This window comes from Sinocyclocheilus grahami, unplaced genomic scaffold (genome assembly GCF_001515645.1).
Source record: "Sinocyclocheilus grahami isolate Dianchi unplaced genomic scaffold, SAMN03320097.WGS_v1.1 scaffold164.1, whole genome shotgun sequence".
Classification (NCBI taxonomy): domain Eukaryota; kingdom Metazoa; phylum Chordata; class Actinopteri; order Cypriniformes; family Cyprinidae; genus Sinocyclocheilus; species Sinocyclocheilus grahami.
Window position 1 is genome coordinate 485,078 of NW_015505343.1, and position 27,671 is coordinate 512,748.

A 27,671-nucleotide genomic window follows, 5' to 3' on the forward strand; every position below is an offset into this window, starting at 1 on the left:
GTCTGACTCTGAATGTGAAAGATAAGGGGATTCGAGGACAGAGAGACAGAGAAAGATACTGAAGCCGTCTGCAACTTCCGGATACAACTGTCATAATTCACCCTTTAACTTTCAATTTGTTTGTGAAGTCGCAATAACCACTAACATTAACCCTCTGTTTTTTCATCAGGGAGGGATGAATAAATGACAAATTAATTGCTACCCATACACAGGGATACACAAAATACCAGTATCATATCAGTTCAATCATGACATCTCTCGGAAGATTTTAGCATGGTGATGGATATGACAATGTTAATGTATTTGGCCTTGGCGGAATAGATCTGCTTCACTGCTGCTGAATTGCTGCTGCTGTTGGTTATTGCTGTAGTTGTAGATTATTGCTGCTGCTGCAAGCAAGTACAGGAACTTGCTGCTGCCAATGCATACGGCGATACGGTGCCATGAGTATTTAAGACATACTGCTGCTGCACAAATAGCATATAAAATAACCCGTAGCAGATCTATACAGGTGGAGCTGGGGAAGGTGAATGGTTTCAGAGAAACTCTGAACGCGTGCTGCAGGAATCTCAAGTGAATGCTAGCCAGCCATATAAATGCAAGGCAGTAAGCTCATTGGCTGCATATGCATTATGAACCAATCAGCTTGTGTCAAGTCGTTTAACTCTCTGAATATCATCAGTTACGTTAACAACCCGTCAGCCTGCGCCATCTAGAGTTTCATGACTGAACTATATATTTATCAGTCAATATTAGAGATTTTTTGTATTCATAACAGCCAATACTGGATATTTAATTGTACATGCTGATTTCTTTTATATTTACATTTAGATTACATTTGCCATCATTGAACCCTCATTCAAAAGTTAATCTTTAACCCTATAAAGCATACTTTTTAATATTTGATATGCAAATTTGGTAACACTTTAGAATAGGGAACACTTATTCACTATTAACTACGACTTTTCCCTAAATAAATTCCTAATTTGCTGTTACTTAATAGTTAGTAAGATAGTTGTTAATTTTAGGTATTTTGGTATGATTAGGGATGTAAAATTTATACTTTGCAGGAAAAAAAACTTGGACATAATCTACTACATGACTTCTGTCATCTGATTGGTAGTTTATTCTTTTTTTGCAAGTAAAATGCCTTTTTAGTATAACTATAAAAACATTTCCCTACAGGCTTATAGTGTTATAAAAATATCACTGATTTAAATTACAATCATCAGAATACAAGATATCATTACAAGATATTAGAGCTATATTATTTTTGGCCATATAAAATATTATTTTTGCTGAGTAAAATTGAGGTGTTTTTTTCTTCCTCCAAGTCTGAGCTCCATATTCTCACTATATCATACTATATGAGACATAAAATGTAGCAAATATGATAAAAAAAAATAGTTCCATTGTTGCACCATTAAAATAAATAAATAAATATTTTTGTCTGGCTATTATTTATCATGCCAGCCTTTAAAATGTTAAATATTACAAATAAATAATACAAAATTAATTAAATAATAAAAAAATTAAAATAAAAAATTCATACTTCGTTCAGTATATTATAATGTTGTGATGCCTAAATGCTCGTGTAACATTTAAAATGATGATGATTATTATTAGTAGTAGTAGTAGTAGTAGTAGTAGTAGTAGTAGTAGTAGTATTGGTGGTATTGTTATTGTTGTTTATTTAGACACAATAGAATAGAATATCAGCCAGTTAATGGTTATCGCCATCACATGAAAATATTGTCTTATCGTTATCTCAACCAGAATTGTATTATTGGTGCAACACTAGAGGAATTTATTATAGGAAGTAACCCTTGGGGCCTTGGGGTTACTGTACTTGATCATTCCTAACATTCCTTCTTTATTCTACAAGTAGTAAGTCTCAGTTTCTCATCTTTGGATATGAATGCAGCAACTGACACTTTATGCTCTACTTTAACCTCTTGTCTAGACGATATTTGTCCTCTCTCCTCCAGGCCAGCACGGGCTGCCCCTTCTAACCCCTGGTCATCCGATGTTCTTTGTGAGCATCGGACCAACCCTCAGGGCAGCAGAGAGAGAATGGAGCAAATCAACAGATCCGTCAGACCCGAGTATGTATCAGTCTTTGCTTTCATCTTTCTCTGCTGAAGTCCATACTGCCAAATCTTCATATTTCTACAACAAGATCAACAGCGCTCCCCTCACTGAGTCAGAAGTATCAAAACTTCTCCTCTCCAGCCATTTTACAACATGCCATCTAGACCCAATCCCCTCACACCTTCTCCAAGCAATCTCTCCTACACTCTTACCACCACTCACACACATCATCAACACATCTCTCCTAACAGGCACCTTCCCCACTGCATTCAAGCAGGCTCGGGTAACCCCACTGCTCAAAAAAGCTACATTAAACACTTCACTTACAGATAGCTACAGACCTGTCTCTCTCCTTCCATTCATAGCTAAAACCCCCAAAAGAGTTGTTTTCAACCAGGTATCATTGTTTCTTTCACAGAACAACAAACTGGACGCTAACCAGTCAGGTTTTAGGAGTGGCCATTCAACTGGCCACATTCAATTCAGACTGCGCTATTGTCAGTCACGGAAGGCGTGTGGATTGCAAAAGCTGATTCCAAATCATCAGTTCTTATTCTGCTGGATCTATCTGCTGCTTTTGACACTGTCAATCATCAGATCCTCCTGTCCGCCCTCTCATCACTGGGCATCACAGGGATTCCACTTCGCTGGTTTGAATCCTATCTCACTGGTAGGTCTTCCAGGGAGGCCTGAGGAGGGGAGGTATCCAAAGCACATCAACTGGTCACTGGGGTTCCTCAGGGATCAGTTCTTGGACCCCTCCTCTTCTCCATATACACTACATCACTGGGTCCCATCATACAGGCACATGGCTTCTCCTACCATTGCTATGCTGATGACACACAGCTCTATCTCTCATTTCAACCAGATGATCCAACGGTAACTGCACGGATCTCAGGCTGCCTGGCGGACATCTCGGCATGGATGAAAGAACTTCACCTACAGCTCAACCTGGCAAAGACTGAGCTTTCTTGTCTTCCCTGCCACTCCAACTCTACAGCATGATTTCACCATCCAGCTAGGCTCTTCTACAATTACCCCATCAACTTCGGTGAGAAATCTTGGTGTAAGCTTTGATGACCAGCTGACCTTCAAAGAGCACATTGCAAAGACTGCTCGATCTTGCAGGTTTGCACTGCACAACATCAGAAAGAGCAGGCCCTTTCTAACAGAGCATGTTGCACAACTTCTTGTCCAGGCCCTTGTCATTTCTAGGCTGGACTACTGCAATGCTCTTCTGGCTGGACTTCCAACAAGCACAATCAAACCTCTACAAATGATTCAGAATGCAGTGGCACAACTGGTCTTCAACGAACCCTGTGTTACACCTCTCTTTATCTCCTTGCACTGGCTACCGGGTGCAGCTTGCATCAAGTTCAAGACATTGATGCTTGCATACAGAACAGCCACAGGCTCAGCACCTGCCTACTTCCACTCCCTATTACGAATCTACATCCCCTCCAGAAGCCTGAGATCTGCTAGTGAGCGACGCCTAGTGGTACCATCACAGAGAGGCTCCAATTCACTTTCCAGAACATTCTCGTTCACCATTCCTGGCTGGTGGAATGATCTTCCCACCCCTATCCGGAATGCTGAATCCCTGACAAAGTTCAAGTGACAGCTGAAAACGTATCTCTTTCGATGCTACTTGACTTCATCCTAAATTAAAAAAAATGTCTCTTTCTCTTTATTTATTCCTTCCCTTTCTAGCTTGTACTTATTTGAACAAATGCCAGAAACTTGGTATTACGAGCACTTCCTGTGTCTGTTAGCCTCTTTTAGAAGAATTGCTTTATGTATTCCCCAACTGTAAGTCGCTTTGGATAAAAGCGTCTGCAAAATGACAATGTAAATTTAAATGTAGTAAGTGTTTGGGATAAAGTTTGGAGAGTTGGACGGTTACATACTGTCTAGTCACACAAGTTTAATTATTAAATTAAGCTAAAAAAAGATACAGAAATTCAGGGTCACATCCCCATTAGAAATACACGATTACACAAGTCTAAATGCAAACTCATCTTAAAAGACGACTTGACATTTAATATATGTTTTATAAACCTTACCAAATCAAAGTCAGACATAAATCAACATTCATTCTTTCCATGCAATTGTACAAAGAAACAGCAATGCTTTCTCTGGCTCTCTGAAGGGCAACAAACACGCAGCATAAATGTTAACTACACTAAGCGAGCTGAGAGGATCTGAGGAGTACAGCATTAAACTGAAATGCGTCTGCTGGAGTTACTGCTTCCAGACGGGTGGATTTTCTGGATGAGAAAGACCAAAGAAGGAGGCATGGAGTCATGGACAGATATAAACATCAGATAAACAAGGATAAAGTGGAAAGTGTACGTATGGAATGAAAGGGCTAGGGAAAAGGTCTGGAAACTCAAGCCTGGATTTCATGAAATGAATCCTGACTCATCTGGGTCGACGTTTCCCACATGCTGGGGACAGCAATCAGAGTAGCACAAGGGAGAGCAATTAACTCAACACCGAGCGGCAACACCCCAGTGTCACCAGCAGGCTAGAGGAGAGGAATGAGAGCAGAAGTCCCTGGAGAAGCGATAATCAGCTAACCAAACATTTCTGCTGAGCTATAAGCAGACACTGCTCCCATAAATACCATGGAAGCATTCCCTCAACGCTACAGTGACCTGGACGGAACTTTTGATATGGTATAGTACAGTACCAAACGTTCACTATGTTTCAAGATCACAATTTCAAGTCAACATGAATTGCCTTTTGCAATCTATTTTACTTCTGTATTCAAACATGTATGGAAGTGAAAGCAGATATTCAGGGAAAATATAGGGTGAAAATGTATTTAGGAACTGAATGAGGAATTGATTGGATAATGAAAAGTAGGTGTTCTGTATCATAATGAAGTCAGACTAAATGACAAATTGCAAAAAAAATAAAAACAAATAAAAAAAAAATGCCCAAATAGCTATTTTAAAATAGCTACCTTTTAAAACTTTAGGTTTTTTTTTTTTTTTTTTGTAATTAATATTTTTTTTAATTACCAGGACACATTAAATTGATCAAATCTGTGAAAGTGAGAGTAAAGAATAGTAATTCAAGTAATTCAATTTCATATAAACGCTGTTTTTCTGTTCATCAAATAATCCTGAAAATGTTTTTTCAAAATTAATTTTCAAGTATTTATTTTGAATGAATGTATGCACGCATTTCCACCCAAAAAAATAAAATAAAACTTTTTTCAATTATATTAAAATACAAAAAGGTAAATTTTAACTTGCAAATTTCACAATATTACTGTTTTTACTGTATTTTCTATTAAATGAATGCAGCCTAGGTGGGTTTAAGAGACTGTACAGTCTTTAGAACAAAATTTTAAAATGTAAACTGTAAATCAACATTTCAAACTATAATATATTTCACAACATTATTGCTTTAATGTATTTTTTATCAAATAAATGTAGCTAAATTCTAATTTGTAATTTTGGTGGTGCAGAAACCACCTAGTAAGCTGAGTGGAGAATGACCAGACAAAGGTGAAGAATTATGTGGCGAAAGGGCCTGGAAAAGGTCACCTCTGGTCAGATGAGTGGGTGCAAGTGTTTATCTGTGACAGAAACATCATTAAACAAGAAGAAAAACTACTCAAAGATAAGCACAGGCTTCACTTTTCCCACAGCCCACAATACTATGCACAACTGCATCAAATAATGATGTTGTCTTTGACATTGTCCGAAAAACCCATTTGTAACTTTCCCAACTTCTGTAGCCTTTTATTGTGCAGCACAGCAGCTCAAACGCTGTTTGAAGATGACCATGGGGTCCGTCCCTGTGGTCTGATTACTTATTGAATTGAAGACCCAATTAGAATAATCCCTTCTCCAGTGTGTTAGGCAGAAGCACATGTTTGGACGCACCGAGGAGAACACAGAAACTATGAAAGAGGGAGAGGTGGGAAAATCCAACTGTGCTGCTGACAAAACGAAAATCCACAGTGGATGAGTACGAATACAAAGACATGTTTAGTTCAGACACAGACGTTAGTTTCATGAGCAGATGTTGTAATTTGGAAGGAGATAATGTTTCAGTCTGTTCTGAGATTACACCCTTGAAATTTCTATTGCAAATAGTATTTTAGCAAGTATTTGGAGCATGAAAGAGCACTGACGGTGAAAAGGGAAAAATGGGAAATACTGTATGATGGGAATATGTCACCATTTAGCGTGTAATCATAAAAGATCACATAAAACAATAAGGGCAGCTTTTTGCTAACTAGCTAATTAAAGCAATATTCAATATTTAATTATTAACATTTATTTTCAACATACTGTCTATGGACAGCATCTGAGCAATACCAAATATACAGTATTCACTTGGACTTACTAATGTAAAAACGATTGAGAAACATGTTAACAGTAATGAAAGTCCAGCAGGCAAGTGGAGCAGAAAGTTTAAAAGCAAAAATGTCAAAAGCATTTATATTAATTATTAAAGCAAAATAAAAAATATATATAAAAACTCTTTGTTATTTGAATAGTCCAGTTGTATAAAATGCATTTTTGAGGAGAGACTGTGATCAGAGTTCAGTGATGTCCAATCTGCATAGATCTTTGCTCCATTAAAACCGAGGCTATCTAACATAGACTCCCAGTCAAGCACAGCTAGAGAATCCTATGCAAAAGTTCATGTAGACTAAAACTGATCATACTAATAGAACAGATAGTATAACTGTGAAATATTCCTTTAATTCTAAAGCTAAAAATAACTGGAAGTGAATGACAGGAAGCCAGACACATTAAATGTTCCCGTTTTTACAGGACAAATGAGGTGGACAGAGCAGATAGTATAACTACCATAATAATACAATATTTGTGTAAAAGAACTGAGAAATTGCATGTAGAAGAACTCTGAAGTTTCATCACACTCTTCAAAATAAAGGTTACTTATTGGCGTCTATTGTTCCATAAATAACCTTTCCATTGGTTCTTTATAGTGGAAAACAAAAAGATTCTTTAGATTTTCAAAATGTTCTTCACACTAAGAAAAACATGGTTCTTTTAAGAACTGAACGAAAGGTTCTTTTGGGAAGCAAAAATGGTTCTTCTATGGCATCACCGCAAAAAACGTCTCTTGGAACTCTGAATTCTACAGTGGAAAAAGTTTTTTTAGATTATTAAAATATTCTTCACATTAAGTAAAATTGGTTCTTTTAACAAAAATTGATAACTGTTCACTTGAAGGTTCTTTTGGGAATCCAAAAAGGTTCTTCTATTGCACTGCTGTGAAAAGCCCCTTTATTTTTAAGAGTGTATCTGTGTTTTGTTGTTAGAAATCGAGTGAAATACTTGACATCAATGGCAATGTGCTGTGCTATAATCACACCAGCTGTCAACAGACAATAGATTCTGCTGAGGACAGAAAAATGCTCATCCATTTTTGATACCATTTATGCCCCCAAAAGCCATCTAATTGACTTTAGACTTCAAAATAAGTTATTATAAATTAAAATTAGTGTATTTTAGTGCATTCACTGAAATACCAACTATATTCATAACGCACATGATCTTAGAGAAGAATTGCAGTGTCTGTCAGACATTATTCACTAAATTCAACACTATTTTATTCAAACCACGTCTTCCAGCATCAACAATCATGACTAAAACTTCACACAAAAAACTTCAGAAGCTCAAAAAGACAATATTTTTCTCATTCTGTAAAGTAAACGCTAGTGGCAAACACATTCTCGGTCCTCAGAGAGCGACAGCGAGGGGGGACAAGCCTTAAATCAACACAAAACTAAACGCATTGTGTTTGCAGAGGAGTTCCTCTTCATACATTATTTCAACTGACAGACACCAATTTCTGCCAGATTGCAGCATTATGTTCTTCTGGTTTCAGCAAAGGAGAAACTTAAACAGCGTGACTTGTCAAAACTCGGAATATTGTTGAATCAATTCATCTTTCCCATGCAGCCTCGAATCCAGAATGTACATCGACAAAAATAATAACCGCAGAATGGTCAAGGGAAAATGTTTCCTCAAGATCAAAGCAACGATTCATGAGCCAAAAAAAGCACTCGCCTTAATGATCTGTTGGCCCCATTGTTTTTTTTTCTTAAACATATCAGTAAAGATCTGGCCATAGGGTGAGTTCACCTATGATAGAGTGCTATAATAAAACGGGAGGGTTAGCAAAACGTCTAAAACAAACAGCACTTAAGAGTTTCCCGGGCGAGACATCGACTCCCAAGAAATTCCAGCGAGATCCGTATGGACTTTCTCATCTGCAGCGGCTGCTTTATCTTATGAGGCTGACAATACGTGGGTTGAGTCACCTACTCTCACAATTTCTCTCTCTCTAGCTGTCAACTTGGTTTGCAAGAGATAGAGCGTTTCAATTAGCAAGACATTTTTCAAACGCAAGGTCGATGATCTCTAGAGTCCCGCTCTTCTCAAACGTGAATATATGCCTCTTTTTTGCCTTTATTCGACATGGTGTTGTGCTCTCAACACGTGACATCCCACCGGCCCTCATTGTTTCCCAACTTGGCGTGGGTGGCGTGTGGTTAGCGAGGGGAAACAGCCTCCAGACATGAATCCAAAAACACCATTCCTGAGACTCAGTGATGCCAGGATGAGCCCGAGGCTACGGCCGCCCAGACTCAACCACGCATGCAAATCAACTCTCCAATTTACTAACGCTTGACAAGTCAAGCAATGATATGTGACTGCTAGCCCACGCTAACGACGCTTATACACCAGAGGATGCTTTGTCAGGAAGCTTGACGGAAATAAATGCATAAGATCTTTGGTAAAAGATGAGTTGGTATGGAATCAAGCAAGTTGGACTTCAGAAAGCACAACTGGACCCACCTACACTCTTAAAAATAAAGGTGCTTCACGATCTAAATGGTTCCATAAAGAACCTTTAACATCTGAAGAACCTTTCTGTTTCACAAAAGGTTCTTTGTGGCGAAAGAAGGTTCTTCAGATTATAAAAAGGTAAGAAAGAGATGGTTCTTTAAAGAACCTTTGACTGAATGCTTCTTTGTGGAACCAAAAATGGTTCTTCTATGGCATCGCTTGAAGAACCTTTTGAAGCACCTTTATTTTTAAGAGTGTACTGAAGTTAAAGTTATATTCTCTCAACTTGTAGTCACAAAATACATTTTTGTGCATGGTTATTATAGTTTAGTACAACTCAAATAAAACATTTGCATTACTCTAAATAAAATAAACATTATTTAGTTAGCTAGCTGCCAAGGAAACACTTCTCATTTTCATTTAGTTTAAGAATAAGCACTAAAATAACAAAAACTTTCTTTTATTTTTACATTTAATAAAATTTTTTCCTAAAAATAAATAAACATTTACATAAACATTTAAAATAAAATAATTTAAAATAAAATCAAAACTAAATAATATAAATGACAAATATAAAATCTACACTCAAAATATTAATAATATAATATATCAATTATACTAAAATATAATTTAGTATATTTTTAAGATGACTTAAACAGAAATCTTCGCTCACAATCTTTAAACTTTATCCAGTAAACAACAAACAACTGGAAAATTCATGGGGAATAGTGTTGAGGACAGTGTCCTTGGAGTAAAAAAGGTTGAGAGCCACAGATCTAGAGGAAAGCAGAACACTTCCTGCTCTCAGCTAAATCTCAAAACACAAATTCAGACTTGGACACGGACCGTCTCCATTTAATCTGAATGTGTTAAGAGGCTAATATGTCATTTTAACGCCAGGACTTGCATTCAAAAGCACAGAAAGACGGAAACAAAGTTTGGGAACGGGCAGTCAATTTCCTGCGATGTATATCCGAGCGAGACTGAATAGAGAACAGAGTGTGCCGCAATCTAATCACAGATCATTAGTAGATTAATGAGAGTCTGATTAAGCCGATCCCTGGTTCTGACCCTCATACGACTAGAAAAAAAGACTAAATATGTAGAAAACTTTCAAAGAGCAGAGGAGACATGCTCACTATACACTCTAATGAACTCCAGAGTTTTGACTTCTGACGCTTGTGCGTTTTTCTCAACACACAAGCACAAATTATGTGGGTGTTTTATTCTGACAGCACCATGGGAATCGGCAGAACGAAAGCGATCCCGCCTTACTTTGCATTCACAAAGTTGATCCCACTGAAGTGAACGTCGCTTTGTAGTCAGCCTTTGAATTAAGGGCTTGAAATGCACCGTGCCCGCTGAATGCAGATGACTGGGTGACATTGCTAATGATCCACCACGTGTCTCTGCTGAAGAGCTGAGCCAGGTGGCTAACAGACTGCCGCTTTCTCTCGCAGGAGTTGACTTAGCATGCTAGCGCTGAGGAGGACGAGGGAAAGGAGAAGCCGGAGGTGGAAACATGCAACGATACCTCGATCGATGTTTTGAGAGCAAGAGAAACGATCAATGAAAACATCAAGAGTGTTTGCAAGGTTAGAGCAGGCGGTCTCGCAAAACAACGCTGGATCTGACCACAGCAATGCTTCAAAAACAATCATAGCAGACAAAACAAGACTGTTATCATCTAAGGAGGCCGAAGAAAACCAGTGTTGTTGACCACTATCTGGGTCATTGCGCGGGTGTTTGCTAGTCAAGACGAATTTATTTATATTGCACTATTCACAATAGAGTGTAACAGTGGCTGTTGACTTTTTTTCAGTGGCGATGGTTTTGGAAGTAATTCTTCCATTCATTTTTCCTCTAGGGATTTCAACTGCTATGAGCCATGAACCAAACCAACCAGCTACGAGGAGAATCACAACAGTACAAACTTTGACTGGAAGCAAAGGATTTTGAAAATCGGACCAAAGACAAAGGTTCTTAATGGCTTTAGTGAGGGAAAAAAACTACAATCCCATGAACCATTGCGAATGACAAATTAAAAATGAGAAATATACAACTATCCATTCTAAGTTGTTGATTGTATATGTAGAAAAAAAACATATGCATATACGTATATTCAAATGTGTGTTTTGAGAGCATGGGGAAACCATCTCGATTACTCATTTGCGGTGCTTCATGGGAGTGGGCGGAGCTTTGTGCTCATTGCGACTCTGATTGGTGGATTTTCTCTGCAGCACTATGGGTAATGTAGTTTTTCACCAAGAATTCCACTGTTAAACATGATTATTTAAAACATCATTTGAAATAATGCAAACCGATTGCCTCACACTAATCTGTTTTTAAAGGTTTATAAGTTATTGCTCAAAAATATTTTCCCTATGGAGAAAAAAAAATGGAAATCAAATGGAGATCAAAGCACCACCGTACAGATTACTATCTGGTTCTATCATCATACCATTATGGCATTTATAAACCCAAAAATCAAACAAACTTCACTGGTGTACAAAACTTGTCGCCAAAGGATATTTTTGTCACACCTCATTAATAATTGTTTTCCTCTGTTTTACAGTGTAAATGCTTACAACTATCAGCCATAAGCAGCTTTAGATTAAACTGTGGCACTTTTACAGCTCTGTGACTAATAGTTTGAATTAGGTAAGCTTTCCGCCCACTCCAGTGTCAAGGCTAAACTGGGGTCTCTGTCGCTCCCTGCGCATTCATTTGTGTTACCGTTGCTAATGGAGCAGGGTAGCGTGATGAAGAGATGACACAGCTAATAAACCACTGCTCCAACACGCTACCAAAAAGGCACTTCAATGACAAAGAGCAAAAAGTCACTTTGTGAGATGCCACAGGCACGCAGCTTGATTTTAGCGGGGTGGTTTCAGGGCATTTAGGCGTCTAGTTGGAGGTCCGTTTGGCATGCTTGAGGGCTAGCCTGATTAGCATGAGGAGACGTGATGGTTGGATCTTTAGAGAGAAACTTTCACAATCGCAAAAAAACAAAACACAAAACAGATGGGCAATCAGACACGTTCAGCCATGCATATCAGTGCACTGATTCTGCTCTTCTTATTAAAAGAAAGAAAGATGATGTCAAAACCTTTGGACCAAAACAACAAAGAAGAGAGTGAGGTTCAGAGCGAGAGCGAGAGTGGAAAGTGGTGAAATTAGGTGATGAGTTATTATAGTTCAAATGAAAACTGATAATAAAACTACAGATGAATAAAACTATTTAAAAAAACTATATTGCTACCTAAAATAAAGGTAAAACGAAGATAACATATATTAAAATGTAAAAAAATAAAACTTCAGCCAAGGCAACATTTCTCATTTTGTTTAACCTGATGTTGATGTACTTAACTAAAATTGAAAAAAATACATATTAAAAAAAAAAATCTGATATACTTAAAAAATATATATATATGAAACAATATAAAAAAATAGAAAACCACAAAATATTACTTTAAATTTAAATGGAAGATGTACGTATAAAAAAAGATTCAACATACTGATTAAAACTATAACAGTACCTCAGTGATACTAAAATAACACTTGCATCATCATGTGCAATTTAAAATAAATTTGTGCAACTGTAATATAATATTTAACAAATGTTCAAAAATATTTATGTGCAGTTGATAATTGTTTGTTTATTACTGTCAGTGATGTGAACAAACATGTAACCCTAGACCTTATATTATGCGCATCAACTGGACACATTTCTACTTTTCGAGTTTTTGGAAATACTGGAATAGCTGTCTGAAATTGTGTAACTTTTTCTCATTTAGGGTCATGAACATGCCTGCAAAGTGTGGACTCTTTGATGTGGTGTGGAATGTGTGTACAACATTTCTATTAAGATTATGATGTTACCGGGTCAATTTGACCCACATATTTCATTGTTAAAGGCAGCTGCACAGACCCGAAATAAAACCAATCAATGCATTTTGTTATTTTAGTTTCTAAACTACCCTCTGAGGGTATATAAATCTATGCGTTTGACTTCAACTGCATTTTTCATGCTATTTTCTGTAATGTAAGAGAAGTATCACATCAGAAAATGATGCTGCACGGACACTGCACAGCCAAAGTATACTTTGGTTTTTACTAACCCTTGCAAGCGCTCAGACCACATTAGCAACCATAACGCGACATCCTAATAGCACACAACACCCCAGGATCACAACGTGAACTACTGACAATGTCTTCAGGTAATGCAAACATCTAGCTAGAATATGAAACGTTAGTCTTCCATTAATAATAATGGCATTGTGTGGAGTGTTCACATCCTCCTAATGACTTCTACCAGACCACAGCAAGAGGAAGCAAGCGAGGGACGTGTCCCAGCGGCCAGCCACAAAACAAATTGATTTTATAAACGCTGGCCTGCCCGCAGGTGTCTGCACTTTTCCCTGCAGGCAATCTCCTAATGGCTGAGGATCCGGCGTGTCATCGGCGTGATGGCGCACAGGCAGGGAAGCCCCTGTTATCCGTCACTGCATTTATATCCCCTACCCTTCAGTGAGATTGCAGGCTGAAACCTCCCCGTGGATTGTCTCTGGGGAATATAGCAATGGACAAACATAAAAAAAAACATCTCTGAGGTTTTATTACAAAACAGCGGGGGCCGCAGTCCAGGAGGGTCATTTACTGTACGCTCTTTTTCAAAACTACTCTATTTTATCATGCTTTCTACCTGGTGTGTATTTCAGTGGGATGAACCAGAAGGGGTGCTTTTAAAGGTAAAGTTCACTCAAAAATACAAATTCTGTATTTACAAACCAACATGGCTTTTTTTTCCTCTGTGGAACACAAACAATATACTTCACAGAATGTTTGTGCTGCTCTTTTCCACACGAAATATAGCAAAAGAACACCATAAAATGTCACTTTCATGTATAGAAACTTTGTCACAATCAGTCACAAGACATGAAAACTGACGGTATGTGGCCTTAATAATATCAAAGCTGGGGCAAGCATGTAAACTGATGACCTTTGAATATACACTACTGTTCAAAAGTTTAAGATCAATAAGATTATTTTTGAAAGATATTTTATTTAGCAATTATGCATCAATTTATCAAAAGTGACAGTTAAGGCTTTAACATTGCTACAAAAAATTATATTTCAAATTAATGCTGCTCTTTTAAATTTTCTGTAGAATCACGTAAAGAAAATCACAATTTCTACAAAAATATGAAGCAGCACAACTGTTTTCAGCATTAATAGTAATCATAAAAGTTTCTTGACCAGAAAATCAGCATATTAGAATGATTTCTAGTGTTCCTGTGGCTCGGTGGTAGAGCATTGCATTAGCAGCACAAAAGGTTGTGGGTTCGATTCCCAGGGAACACACATACTCGTAAAAAAAAATAAAAATGTATAGCCCGAATGCACTGTAAGTCGCTTTGGATAAAAGCATCTGCTAAATGCATAAATTAAATTCATTTTCAGATTTACATCACAGGAACAAGTAAAAAATTTAAATATACTAATAGTAACAATATTTAAATAAATCATTAAAATTTCAATAATAGGCCACAGTATTACTATTTTACTGTATTTTGTCAAATAAATAAACAAACAAAAAGCAGTGAGCATAAGAGACTTCTATCAAAAACATTAAAAAAACCTTACCACCCAAAAACTTTTGAATGCTAGTGTATTGCACACAGATGCAAATGATATCTGAAAGCAATAGTGGAGATTTTCAGAGAAAATGGCTGAAATGTAAAAATCTTGTTCTCACAGAAATCTATCATATGGCTTCTCTCTTTTTTGCCCTGTTTTATTATACATTATATATGTTTGCTTAATTGTACAATTTGGAGTGATAAAGTGATATCCCTATTCATATTCATTGTTTGCAATTAAGCAATATTTCACCCAACATTTATTTCTGACTTCTCATAATAAATAACATCATAATGAATGCAGAGATGACAGACTTGTCATTTTTCTGTGAACCTTTCCTTTCAGCATGTGGTGGCGTGAGATGGTTACATAAGCAACAAACAACTAAAAAGCAGTCTGCCCAAGTGCATGATGGGATGCGCCGAGCGAGAGCAGAGAAGGAGGTTCGGTAATGAGGGAGAGTGAAGGCGCTGGTGAGAAAGATACAGGGGCTGCCGGGGAGAGTTACTGAAGCTAAGCTAAAGAGATCCAGGCCGTGCGATGGAGAGAGGCCGCGTGTCAGCCGGCGAGCCCCAGGGTAGAGCACCTGAACACAGCACACTCCCCTACTAATGAGTGCTTGCCTCTCTGAGCCCACCGGAGACAGCCCCCGCTCCACACGCGCTCCACATCTCCCTACACACTACAAACACTTTAGAAATATCAGCCAGCGCTCCGACTGCACTGCAGAACGCGCCGAAAATAAATTAGACAGACCAATGGAGGCGCGCCGTCATTAAGATTCAACACCAGCCGACGGTGTCGTAAAGCGTTAAAGTTTTCTTTCTTTCACTCGACTTTTCACAAGATTACGCTTTGGTGTCAGGCAAGCCAGACGGACGCCTGATTCTGTATAATTACAAGCAAATTACATTCATTATCATAATTTACATCTCATCGCCAATCCAATTATTAGTTGCCCTGACCTCTGCAAAACAAAGATTTATTTATTTATTTATTTTTAAATAATCAAATGTAGGGGAAGAGTTCTCGTTCCCTCTTCTCTTACTTCGTAGAAGAACAATCAATGCAAACTCGCAAAGATGAAAACTCCGAATGTCTGTGATTATATGCTTCGGCAGCCGAACTCAAGGATCGTCGTGCCGCTGCCGCAGCTGTGATTTTGTGCTATTGCTGGAGTAATATGCTCATCTTTTTTTGGGGAAGTCATCAAGAAAGGCTCTCACTATTTATCTATCATCAAAATAAGACAGCGAGAAGGACTGATGAAGAGAGCTGGTTATCCGTAATCAAACTGAATATGTCATATCAGTAATCTTGGCATGGTAAATGGAAAGCTGATAAGCCATGTATTGTAAAATGCTCAAAAACGATAAAAATATTTTTATTTTTGTAAATGCAATGTAAATACAATTTTGAAATCATAATGTAAATGTAAAATTAACTAATAAAGGTAAACCCATAATTAAAATTGATTAAAATATGTATGCATCAGTTTCATTATACTGTAAATTCCTACAAATTTTAAGTTTAAATCTTGATGTACATGGACTCAAAATAGGATACAAAGAGAAGTAATGTTCCAAAACCTAATGCTGCTGCTTAGCAAGTACCAATCATAAAAAAACGCTCCTCACACGTGTAGTTCATTCTGATTGCACAATATTCCAATAAGAGCACATTCACACCAAATATTGGGTGAAAAAGTCCTTCTTAATTAGCTAAAACCACACTGAGACTTCATACACTGAATGTAATATAACTATTTTGATGTTTGTTGCGATGTATTCTGGGATTGAGTGATACAGTGCATACTGAATCTGGTCAAACAGAAGTGCACGATGCATGAGGATGGAGCAACCTTGGTGTTTGGAGTGCATTAAAATGCTGTTTTGTTTGGCAGCGCAACATGTTTTGGAACACAGCAAGTGGGTTTGTTTTTGTCAGTATCGACTAAAACTATGTGAATTTATAATGTTCTAAAGTTAACTGATATATGGGTCAAAGACAAGACGTTATATACATAGAAAGCATGTTCAATGCACAATAAAGTGTCTACTTTAATGTTTCAAATAACTTTTGTGAAAAAATGTGGGTGAAATAATGTTCCATCATCATTCAGCGTAGCAGACATATTCAGGTAAAAATTAAACAACTTACAGTACTTATTCTGACCTGCACTTAATTTTATTCAATATATAAAAGAATAGGCCTAAGTTATCATACTACATTTTATTCTATTTAAATGATTCTTCTTGCTGCTAATATATAAAACCTAGTTGTTTGAAGGATCGTGGCAAAGATTTCTAAAGATATACAATTACACTTACTGTAATTAGTATTTTGTGGGCTGCACTGTGATCCTTAATTGGAGTCTTTAAATGTAATTTAATGATTATTGATCTAAATATGCATGACAATATATTTTGGTATATGAGCTATTGTCACACAGACATTCTTTTTTTCCTGTAAATCATGATAAAAGTTTATAACAGTCATTATTTTTGCTCAGAATTTTTTTTTAAAAATTAAACATGACACTCTCACTCACACACACACACACAAATAGGCCTATAGAAGAATGAAATTCTTGCCTGCAGCGTTTGCATGATGCTGGGGAATTCACACAACGGGTGTGCTTGACTCCAGATCTCCCTCAGCAGAAGCTTAGAAAGCACAACAATAAATAAAATCAGTGGTTCAAATAGACAATAGAAGAGCCTGGTAACATGGGAACACATTCACCTGTAGTACTATCAGTGTGTGTGCTCTGGTAAGAGACCATGCAGGACAGAAACAGAGGCTGTTTTCTTGGAGAGTAACGCATGGATCAGTTCACAATTGCTCCTCTTCCGCTAACATCTTGTTTTTATGCACACCACATCATAAAATTAAAAATACATCCACATTCTCCAATGCTTTACTCGTTACTCAATCACAAAATCAGAGCTAACTAATATATATTCTAATGAGGCTGTATGATGTGAACTCTTGAGTGTGTGTGGATCAGGCCGAATCTGAGCTGTCACAGTTAATCAGAGCTGTATCCTCTCTTCTCTCCACACCTGACTGAGTGTGTCTCGCCGTTCTCTAGCAGCCCTTCCCTTGATGATTTCACCTGCCCACTCAACCCCGCCATCCTGTCAAGGTCAGTCCCCATACGTCCAGTGTCAAACACAACTTTAACAGAGTGCACACTGTGCTCTACGAACCCACACACCTCTCCTCAGACAGCAGACCACTGACTGAACTACAGTTTCAAAAGAAACAAGCTGATTTGTGACAAGGCAAGATTCAGGATAAAGTTTTTTTGGTTCACAGAAATCAAACAAACCAAATATGAGAACAGCCTAAATGTGTCTTAACTCAAATCAGAATCAGATGATTGAAAATCAGAACCAAAATCAATACACTGACAATTAGAAGGATCAAATAAGAATTAGTACTTTAAAAATCAGACGAGTCAGATTCAGAACAATGAGAATCAGTAGATTCAAAATCAGAAACAACATCCACAGACTGATGATTAGAATGATCAAATGAGAATCAGTACTTTCAAAGCAAGAAGATTTAGATTCAGAACAGTTATAATCAGTAGATTCAAAATCATTATGAAAAACAGCAGATTGACAGTCAGAAGAATCAAATCAGAAGATTCAGATTAGGGATGTTCATTTCGGTTATTTCTCCTAACCGACGCTCATTAAACGATTATTAACTGTTAACCGACAAGATTATTTTAAATTAGAATTGAAATAAATTAGAAAGGATAAGTGTCTGTGACCCGTTAAAAATACTAACATTTGTTTTCCGGGGATTAATTTTGCATGCGTAGAAAGCAGCAAACAACAGAACATGAGGATTCACATGGTCTTCATATCACATCACGCAACTGCAGCGCTTCTGCGAGCGCAGAATATACTGTATATGAAGTGGATCAAAACCTTTCATCAAAGTTGTCCTAAAACCAAAATGCGTTCTTGTCTTAGGACAACTTTGCTGAATTTTTTTGATCCACTTCAAAATGTTGACTACTGTATATGTATATATATATTTATATTTATATATTTACAATTCAGATTATCTTTATGACTGAAAGGAGTAGTTGCTTCCACTGTTAGAAGGAAAAAATACATTGACAATGTAGCCTGTTCGTTATCATAATAAAATACAGTCAGTCAAACATATGGGGAAAAAACACACTGCTCAGTTTAAATATGTAGTAAAATCTGTGCAATTAAGCGTTATCACCGTAATGTTATGCAAAACATTTTATTTTACGTGGATATTGGATCGCGAGTGAAGTAGGCTACATAATAAATAATATTTTGGCAGTCAAATACATCGCGAATACGGAAACATTTGATTTTGTCGAATGAGAGACCCAACGTTGGTTTCAGTTTCGTTTTAGCATAAATTAATTTGTTTTGGCTTGTCGTTTATATAGCTATAGCTTCTTATATTTTTAGATCTTGTTCTTTTCTAAATACTGTTAAATTGTAAGGATTTGTTGTGGAGTGAGGGGAATTAAAATAACTAGCTATGTTAACAGTGTTTATTATAATGTTTGTAAACATTCACGTCGGCATTAGGCCTATTTCTGAATAAAATAATCAAATGCGACATATCGGTTTTTTTTTTCTTTAAAAAAACGCAATTTGTTATTCTCGTAGCGTATTTTAACCATGCAGCAATCCTTTTAAAATATTTTGATAAATTAGGCCTACTGAATAAAAATAAATAAATGACGTTTTAAACCGTTTAACTGATTGTAGTAATCGGTCAAAATTCTTACGGTCGGTTAACAGTTAACCGGTTAAAATAAGCATCCCTAATTCAGATTCGGAACAATGTTAATCAGTAGATTCAAATCAGTATCAAAATCAGCAGACTGATAATGAGAACAATCAAATCAGAATCAGTACTTTCAAAATAAGAAGATTCAAAGATTCGGAATCAGTAGATTCAAATTCAGAAATCAAAATCAGCAGACTAAAGACTAGACTGATCAAAAATGAGAAGATTTAGGTTCAGAATGATAATTAGTAGATTCAAAATCAGAATCAAAACCAGTACACTGATGATTAGAAGGAACAAATAAGATTTAGTTAGTAGGGTTGTGAGGGTGAGGAAATTTTTCCATTGTTTAATCGACGTGTGACAACACCGATAATACCGGTATCACCGTGGGGGCGGGGCGTTTCCTCTTTTCCTCGCTTTCCTTCGCTTTTAAATAGCTTGCAAAAGCACCGTGCACATTTTACTTTCACTACGAATTAGCGGCAATTCGGCATCAATTGCTTGAATGCAACAACAAAATACAACGTCAAACTCACTTTAGCGTATATATAAAACATAGAACTTTCATTAACAAAACAAATAAAAATACACCATGCTACAGGGCAGGCTATGCCTAATATAAAATAACAGATAACTTCCATAAAGTTTAAATAGGTAGCCTATACAAAACTAGAAATAAGTAGACATGTATAATATATAACCAAATAAATAAGAAACGTAGAAAGTGTATTAGCAAAACGAATAAGAAAGCTTGGAGGCACGGCATACACCTTGATGTCAAATAAAATAAATACATTGTTGCGGCTTAACAACGGTATCACCGTCAGCACAGTCTATCGCAGCAAGCCTATTAGTTAGTACTTTAAAAATCTGAAGATTCAGATACTGAACAATGATAATCAGTAGATTCAAATCACTATCAAAATCAGCAGACTGACAATCAGAGCAAACAAATCAGAATCAGTACTTTCAAAATCAGAAGATTCAGAACAATCATAATCTCTAGATTCAAAATCACAATCAAAATCAGCAGACTGACGAGCAGAAGAATCAAATCAAAAACAGAAATTTCAAAGACTGAAGATTCAGATTCTGAAAAATCTGAATTAGTATTCAAATCAGAAAGATTCAGAACAATGTGAATTAGTAGATTTAAAACCAGAATCAAATCAGAGTAAGTACTAGGGCTGTAACGGTTCACAAAATTCACAGTCTGGTTCGATACAACACAGTGGTGTCACGGTTCGGTTCGGTACGGGGGTAATTGGTTACGTCGCAATGTTGGAAATATTTATTCACTTAATATTTCTAATATTACATAGTGAAAAAAATTAGAAGAAACATATTTAGTGTTAAACAGGTTGTTTTTGAAAGTCGGTGCTTGAAATAAAAGCTTTTTATTTATTTTATTTTATTATTGATGACCGCAGTGTTAACATTTTAATTGTAGGCCTATAATTCATTGTACAATATACCTGTTTTAAAATACCTTTTTTAAAATATTTTAATTGAGGAGTAAAAAGCCTAATCTTTTGTTATCCTCGCAGCACGTCAGTTACTTGGTCATTATTGCGGGGCAAATTAATTGTAATTTTAATTTAATAATGAAAGTAAATTCATAATAATAATAATAATAATAGGCCTAATAAAAATAAGAATGGAATGGAATGGAATGCAAATGCCAAATATCTTAATATTGCCAACAACTGATGTTTTTGACAATATATCTGGCTATCGTCAATACAAGCTCATCGTCTTTCGACGCACCCCAGCAAGAGGAGGTTATCGCGGGGCCTTTTTCGCAGTGCGTGCCCGTCCGCCAACGTTACGCCACTGGGCAGACAGTGTGTTGCCTGTTACGTCGTTTGGGCTGCCTTGTTGAGTGCAGTGGCACTGAGAACATTATATTTTACACACTAAGCAGTTTCATTTTCCAAATGTAACAGGACTAGTCCAACGAATCGAATCGTTCAGTTTGTAATGCGTACCGAACCGAAAAAGCATTGTACCAAACGGTTCAATACGAATACGTGTATCGTTACACCCCTAGTAAGTACTGTAAAAAAACAGAATCAGAATAATCAACCTCAATAAAATCAAAAAATCTAATCAAATTAAACCACAATGCTTTATCCTTATAATTTTCTCATTCAGTGAGGATTGTGGGTATTTGCTGATGATCATATTGCGTCTGGTTAGGACAAAATGTGTTTGAATAGAGTTTGAATGGGACGGTGACTCACTGGTCCTGAGGGCCGATGGGGTGACCTCGATCTCACTGCTGGTCTGGTAGGGCTGGAAGGCTGACAGGTTGCTGGAGTTGAGCTCACCCGTGCTGAAGAGCTCTGGACTCTGGGTGCCTGTGGAGCTCGCGCTGGTGCCATCTCCGCCATGATGAGGGTCCTGCTCCTCGTACACTGCCACCAGCTAAAGACAGACAAACAATTATGTTAATCACACTGCTTGAACTATTTGATATAACAATATGTATATACCCAACGTGGGACCACCTTCCTATAAAATAATGCAACTAGAAATGTTCATGTATACAGAAGATATTTACACTTTGACAAAAAAAAAAAAAGTCCATTTGGATTTCTGACCAGTTTCTGTCCTTTTTGCCACTATTTTTATCTGACATTTTATCTGACCAAAGCCTGCAAACCAAAAATTAGTTGTCAAGAAATGCACAACAACTCCATCAACATTAATTTCATAGCTCTATAGTCTCTCTGTGCCGTATGTCATGTATGTACCTCTGTTTATTTTTATTTGAGCACATTTCAGACTAAATCAAACATCTGATAGTCCCCAAAGCTATGAAAGAGCAACCTGCCAGCAATAAAATATCCCTCGGGGTCGACTCCTATTCTGAGAGAAAGTGAGAAATTATGACTAATAAACATTTGAAAAGAATAGTTTTATTAAACGGTGAGCACATGCACTATGGATAAAATTGTTCGAAGCCACACACCCCTGCACTGCATAATGCTGCAAAAAGGATAAAATTGCATAGAGGAGTTAGCGGGGAGGTTCATTCACCAGCTTTTGTCCTGATTTCTGCCGACATTAACGGTTCGCACATCCACCAGAACAAATGGAACCAGCAAGTCACATGCAAGCCAACACAGAGACGCTATTGTGTGAAGCAGTTTGTGTCTGTTGATTTGTAAACGCTGGTGCTGTATGGTTCACATTTTCCTATTTACTCCTCGCTAGCAGGCAGAACTGTGACCAGAAGCCAAGTTATATTTTTTTCTCTACTGTCTTTCTCGCTCACACACTGATTTTAAAATGGTTTATGATCAGCCTAATTTAAAGTGACCACTCATTTGTTTCTTTGGCCCAATTAAAGCATGTCAAATAAATGCCCTTTATTTCGACGATGCAGCCACTGCGCTGACAGACTGCTTATCACCATGACCACTGTTCGTCTCGCTAGAGACCGCCTTACAGAGACTCTTTTGGCTCTAAATGTGTCTCCTTGCATAGATAGTTTTAGGAAAGAAAGAGAACTAAACTAAAAAGAACCATTAAATATTAAAATATCTGAGAAAATATCATCCAAAAATCATCCTAATAATAATTTGTATCTGAATAGCTGTACATTCTTCACACAAATCTCTTTAGCATCATTATCTTTTACCCAACTCTATTTGATTTAATGTTAAGATGCATGTCTGTTTGCTAATTGTGCGGCTCAATGGTTTTCCCCGCAGTCCTCAGTTGGAGAGCCACCGCTCACTTCAGTCACTTCAGTCTGCACTCGTAATCAAACGGGGTATTTGTTTATAAATCACACAGTATTTATGGGCACTTAAGAGGCCCGTTTTTAGGCCTAAATGCACTGAAGCTCCATGAATAGCCAGCAAACTGCAGTTTTAGCTGGCAGCTACAGCTCTCTGCTGTTTCAAGAGTCCTTGCAGGGGGGAAATGACAAAAACACTGGTCATCATGTCCATTTCTGTACAGTGGCTTCAGGTGACCACAGGAAGATCTGAAAACTATTCTGTTCAGAATCAACAGAATAATATTCAGAATCAGTTTCAAAAGCAGAAACAATATTGAGGGATACTGAATCAGAAGAGCTGGAATCGGAATTACACAATTCAAAATCAGCAGACTGAAATTTAGAATAAACAGATGGATGGATGGGTGGATGGATGTTCGGATGGATGGATGGATGGATGGATGGATGGATGTTCGGATGGATGGATGGATGGGTGGATGGATGTTCGGATGGATGGATGGATGGATGGATGGATGTTCGGATGGATGGATGGATGTTCGGATGGCTGTTCGGATGGATGGATGGATGGATGGATGGATGGATGGATGTTCGGATGGATGGATGGATGGGTGGATGGATGTTCGGATGGATGGATGGATGGATGGATGGATGTTCGGATGGATGGATGGATGGATGGTTGGATGGATGGATGGATGGATGGATGGATGGATGTTTGGATGGATGTTCGGATGGATGGATGGATGTTCGGATGGATGGATGGATGTTCGGATGGCTGTTCGGATGGATGGATGGATGGATGGATGGATGTTCGGATGGATGGATGGAAGAATAAATCATCACATAAATTAAAAATCCAGAGGATCAGAATCAGTATACATAGATTTAAACGTTTAGATTTAAATCAGTCAAAATAAATGCTTTAAGTAGATTCAGAATCAGAATCGGAATCAATATCAGTAGAATCAGAATCAAAAGAGTTGTAATCAGAAACAAAAACAAAAAAAAATCAGTAGTCTGAGAATCAGAAGAATCTGAATCAGAATAGTAGATTCAAAATTTGGAATCAGTAGATAAAAAATTTAATTAGTAGTAGATTTAGAATTAGGAAAAAAAATGAAGCAATCACTCCTTTTAAAATCAGTAAATTAAGTAAGCAGAAGAATCAGGACACATAGATTAGAAGATTTGTTCATGATAAATACTCTAAGTTGATGCAGAATCAGCTATTTTAAACTCGGAATCAATATCAGTAAATTCTAAATCAGAAGAATTGTAATCAGAAACATACACAATTCAATATCAGTAGACTGAGAATCAGAAGAATCTGAATGAGAAAAGTAGATTAAAAATAAACTAGTAGTAGATTTAGAACCAGAAAAAAAACATTACTTTTAAAAGCACTATATTGAGATTTTTAATAATCATAATACGTCAAAAACAGAAAATAAATAAATAAATAATTCCTTAGAAACAGATTCAGATCGAATTCTACCTTGTTGCTATACTTGTATACACACAAATGTGTTCATTAATCATTTAATCATTTCCTGTGTACTAATAATTAGCATACTAAGTCAAACATATATAAGTGAAGACTGTACAAACTGCTGCAAAGAGTTGCACTTTAGTTGAAATTGCTGGAACTCAATACCCACTTAACAGTCTAAACCATCACTCATTTTTATTCCTAAGAGTCCAGCATATGCCTCACATCCATGACTGTCATCTTTATACTTTTAGAGAAAAGCATAAACAAAACTGAAATGAAAAAAGACTGAAACGGGACAGTAAAATAAAGTTTCATGTGACCTTCACTGAAAAACAGCTCCAGGCTGAGGCAATGAGATTGCAGGTTTTTAGAAGCATCCACAGGCTTGTTATCTTAAGTGCACAAATTGTTCAAGGGCTGTTTTTGTGCTACAGGCCCAGTTCAGTTCTGCTCTATCACAAATTTGCAATACAATACTTCAATTTCCTTCCTTAGTTGTTGCTTCTGTATATGGACATAAGAAGATAAGAATGGACGTGTCCTGCCAGAAACAGACACTGTTTGTCTGCACTGTTTTGAAATGCTAATGATGATGGTTACAAATAAACTGCTGACAAATATGGGATGACGGATCAGTGTCATGTTTTGGTGAGAGACGTTTGTGACAAGAAACCAGAAATGCTGAAATTTAAATAAAGGCTAGGCTAAAATGTTGGGCGACAGCCAATCCCTGTGAGGTGACATCCATCATTAACAAGTCAAAGTTTCTGGTGGATTCAGAATTATAATCATGTTGTTACATATGACTATTTATTTCAAATTTTAAAAAGCAGTTTGGATGCTGTTATACCCTACACAGTAAACCCTAAAATGTTAACACAACTTTAAGGTAATTATACAGATCATAACAGTATAATCTAAAAGTTTTGTAGCAATTCCTCGACTTAACCACAGGCTCTACTCTTCAAAACTGCAACATAACAGGAATCCTTATGAATCTCAACATAACAGAACATTAAACACCAATACAACTCTCCCTATATTAATATTGTGCAAAGACACACTAAATAACACTTCAATTTCAACATTTATTCTCCTTATACAGTAGGGCTGTCACTATTTTCATTTTATTATTATTATTTTTATTTATTGTTTTATCAACATTGCGATTTTGACTTGAATCACGGTTTTGACACTTTACTAATCACATTTTGCATTCCTAAATGCATTTTGATGTTTCAATTGAAACATATTTCAAAAAGAAACCTAGTAGAGTTTTATCAAAAAGCTGTAAAAAAATGTCTCTAGAATAGACATAAGGCAAAATAATAAGTAAAAATGTCAAATCATGTCTCTAGAACAGACATAAGGCAAAACAAATACGAATGTTGGTAATAAAACCATAAAAACAAACATGCATAAAAACACCTTTTACAAACCAATTGCAAATGTTTTACTAAGTGTCATCTATTAAATGCCATTTTAAAAATCATCAAATGTCATTAAATATGAAGTGTGTAATATGTGTTCTTTTTTTGTTTGTTTTGTGGAGGCTTTTTGTTGAGGTTAATCAGGCCAATAAGAGACTATTAACATTTTTATTAAACAAATGTGTCATTAAAATGTCTACAAATGTATAAAACTGATCTGAGATCAGGTAAAACATTTTTTTAAAAACCCCGCATAGACACTGGTTCACAAACTCACTATGATCGCCCCCCCCCCCCTAGTGGCGAACCACTGAAATTAAATTTTTTTTGAAAATGTTATGATATAACGAAGCCCCGCTTACTGAATTCCCATGACTTTTGTGGATTGATACACGCTCCGAATCACTGATTTGAAACAAATTATTTGCAAATGTTTCAAAGCTTCACGAAGCAGCGTTTCAAAAGCGTCCATCACTAGAACATTTCACCTTTGTCCGGTTATGAGCAATAAAAATCTCTTTAAAAGTTACATAATCTCTGAACCACCTCACGCAAGTGCTCGTCAACATGGGCGTCTATTATTGATGCCGTCTTCAGTAGTTTATTTTTTCATTTGTAAACCAATGGCCTGAGTCACTGTTGCCACCTTGTGGACAAACTGATTAGTAAGATACAAACAAAAGACGAAGTCACAACAAACAAATCCTCTAATGCACGCTGCAGGGTCAACCATTCATTATCAGAGTGAACGGGAAGAGGAAACCCAAGGAAAGAAGTGAGGTGAATCTTCCCAATGCCTTTCATGTCTTTCCCCTTTGATCTCGAGGCTTTCGCGGTGGGAAGTGTCGGGTGATTACAGCAGGACCCTGATGTGTGGATCTGTTCCATTAACTGTGACAGTCAAGATCTCGTGTGATCTTTCCAGGATCGACGAGGACATTGTGATCGGCAACTATAGGATGAATCAGAAGTCGACATCGACAAGTAATGGATACAACTAGACATTAGCATAAGCAGAACACCATCGTGCACTTCAAAAGCCTTTTTGGAGCAGGATGGATGTCGTTCAATTGCTATCGAACAAGTCATTTTGACCTTAATAGCTGCGACGGCGAACAAGATAAAACTGAGACGTTCCTGCAGCTATGCCTACACTTACGACACAGGCCTTCAAAGGATTCTCCCGAGCCGCCAATTTCCTCTGAGCAGACCTGCTGATGATTAATAAAGTTTTATTCCTCATCAAATTCTCACCTCAAAACTACATTTCAATGGGAGCATGGCAAGGATTTTTATGCCTGAACCATGAAAGTGGCCCGGCCGAGCCTCTGGCGGTGGTATCGCACACAACCAGAGAAAGCTCAAAGTAGCTCACCTCAACTTGATTAGCCACCGCGGCTCAATAGACTGGCTCGCGGCGAAACGTCCAAGTGGTCGCATAAACGAGCGGTCAAAGTTTCATCAGCTGTCAAGGTTTTTTTACTTTGTAAGTGAATCCACATGGAGCTCAAGGCTGTGGGATTAATGCGAGTGAATCATTTGTGTGAAACCTCTACTAAACTCCTCTGGGCTATAAAAAGGAGTCTTACGGCACAAAAAACTATGAAATGTTTTGGACTTGA

At 37.1% G+C, this 27,671-nt stretch overlaps 1 protein-coding gene across 1 annotated transcript in view; it reads right to left on the reverse strand.

Moving 5' to 3' along the window:
• The window catches only part of pard3aa (par-3 family cell polarity regulator alpha, a), a 515,464-nt gene that overhangs the window by 325,880 nt on the left and 161,913 nt on the right, over positions 1-27,671 (reverse strand). The window contains exon 3 of the mRNA XM_016282712.1: positions 21,623-21,806. Within this exon, the coding sequence (XP_016138198.1) occupies positions 21,623-21,806 (184 nt within the window). The remainder of the gene's footprint in view (positions 1-21,622; positions 21,807-27,671) is intronic.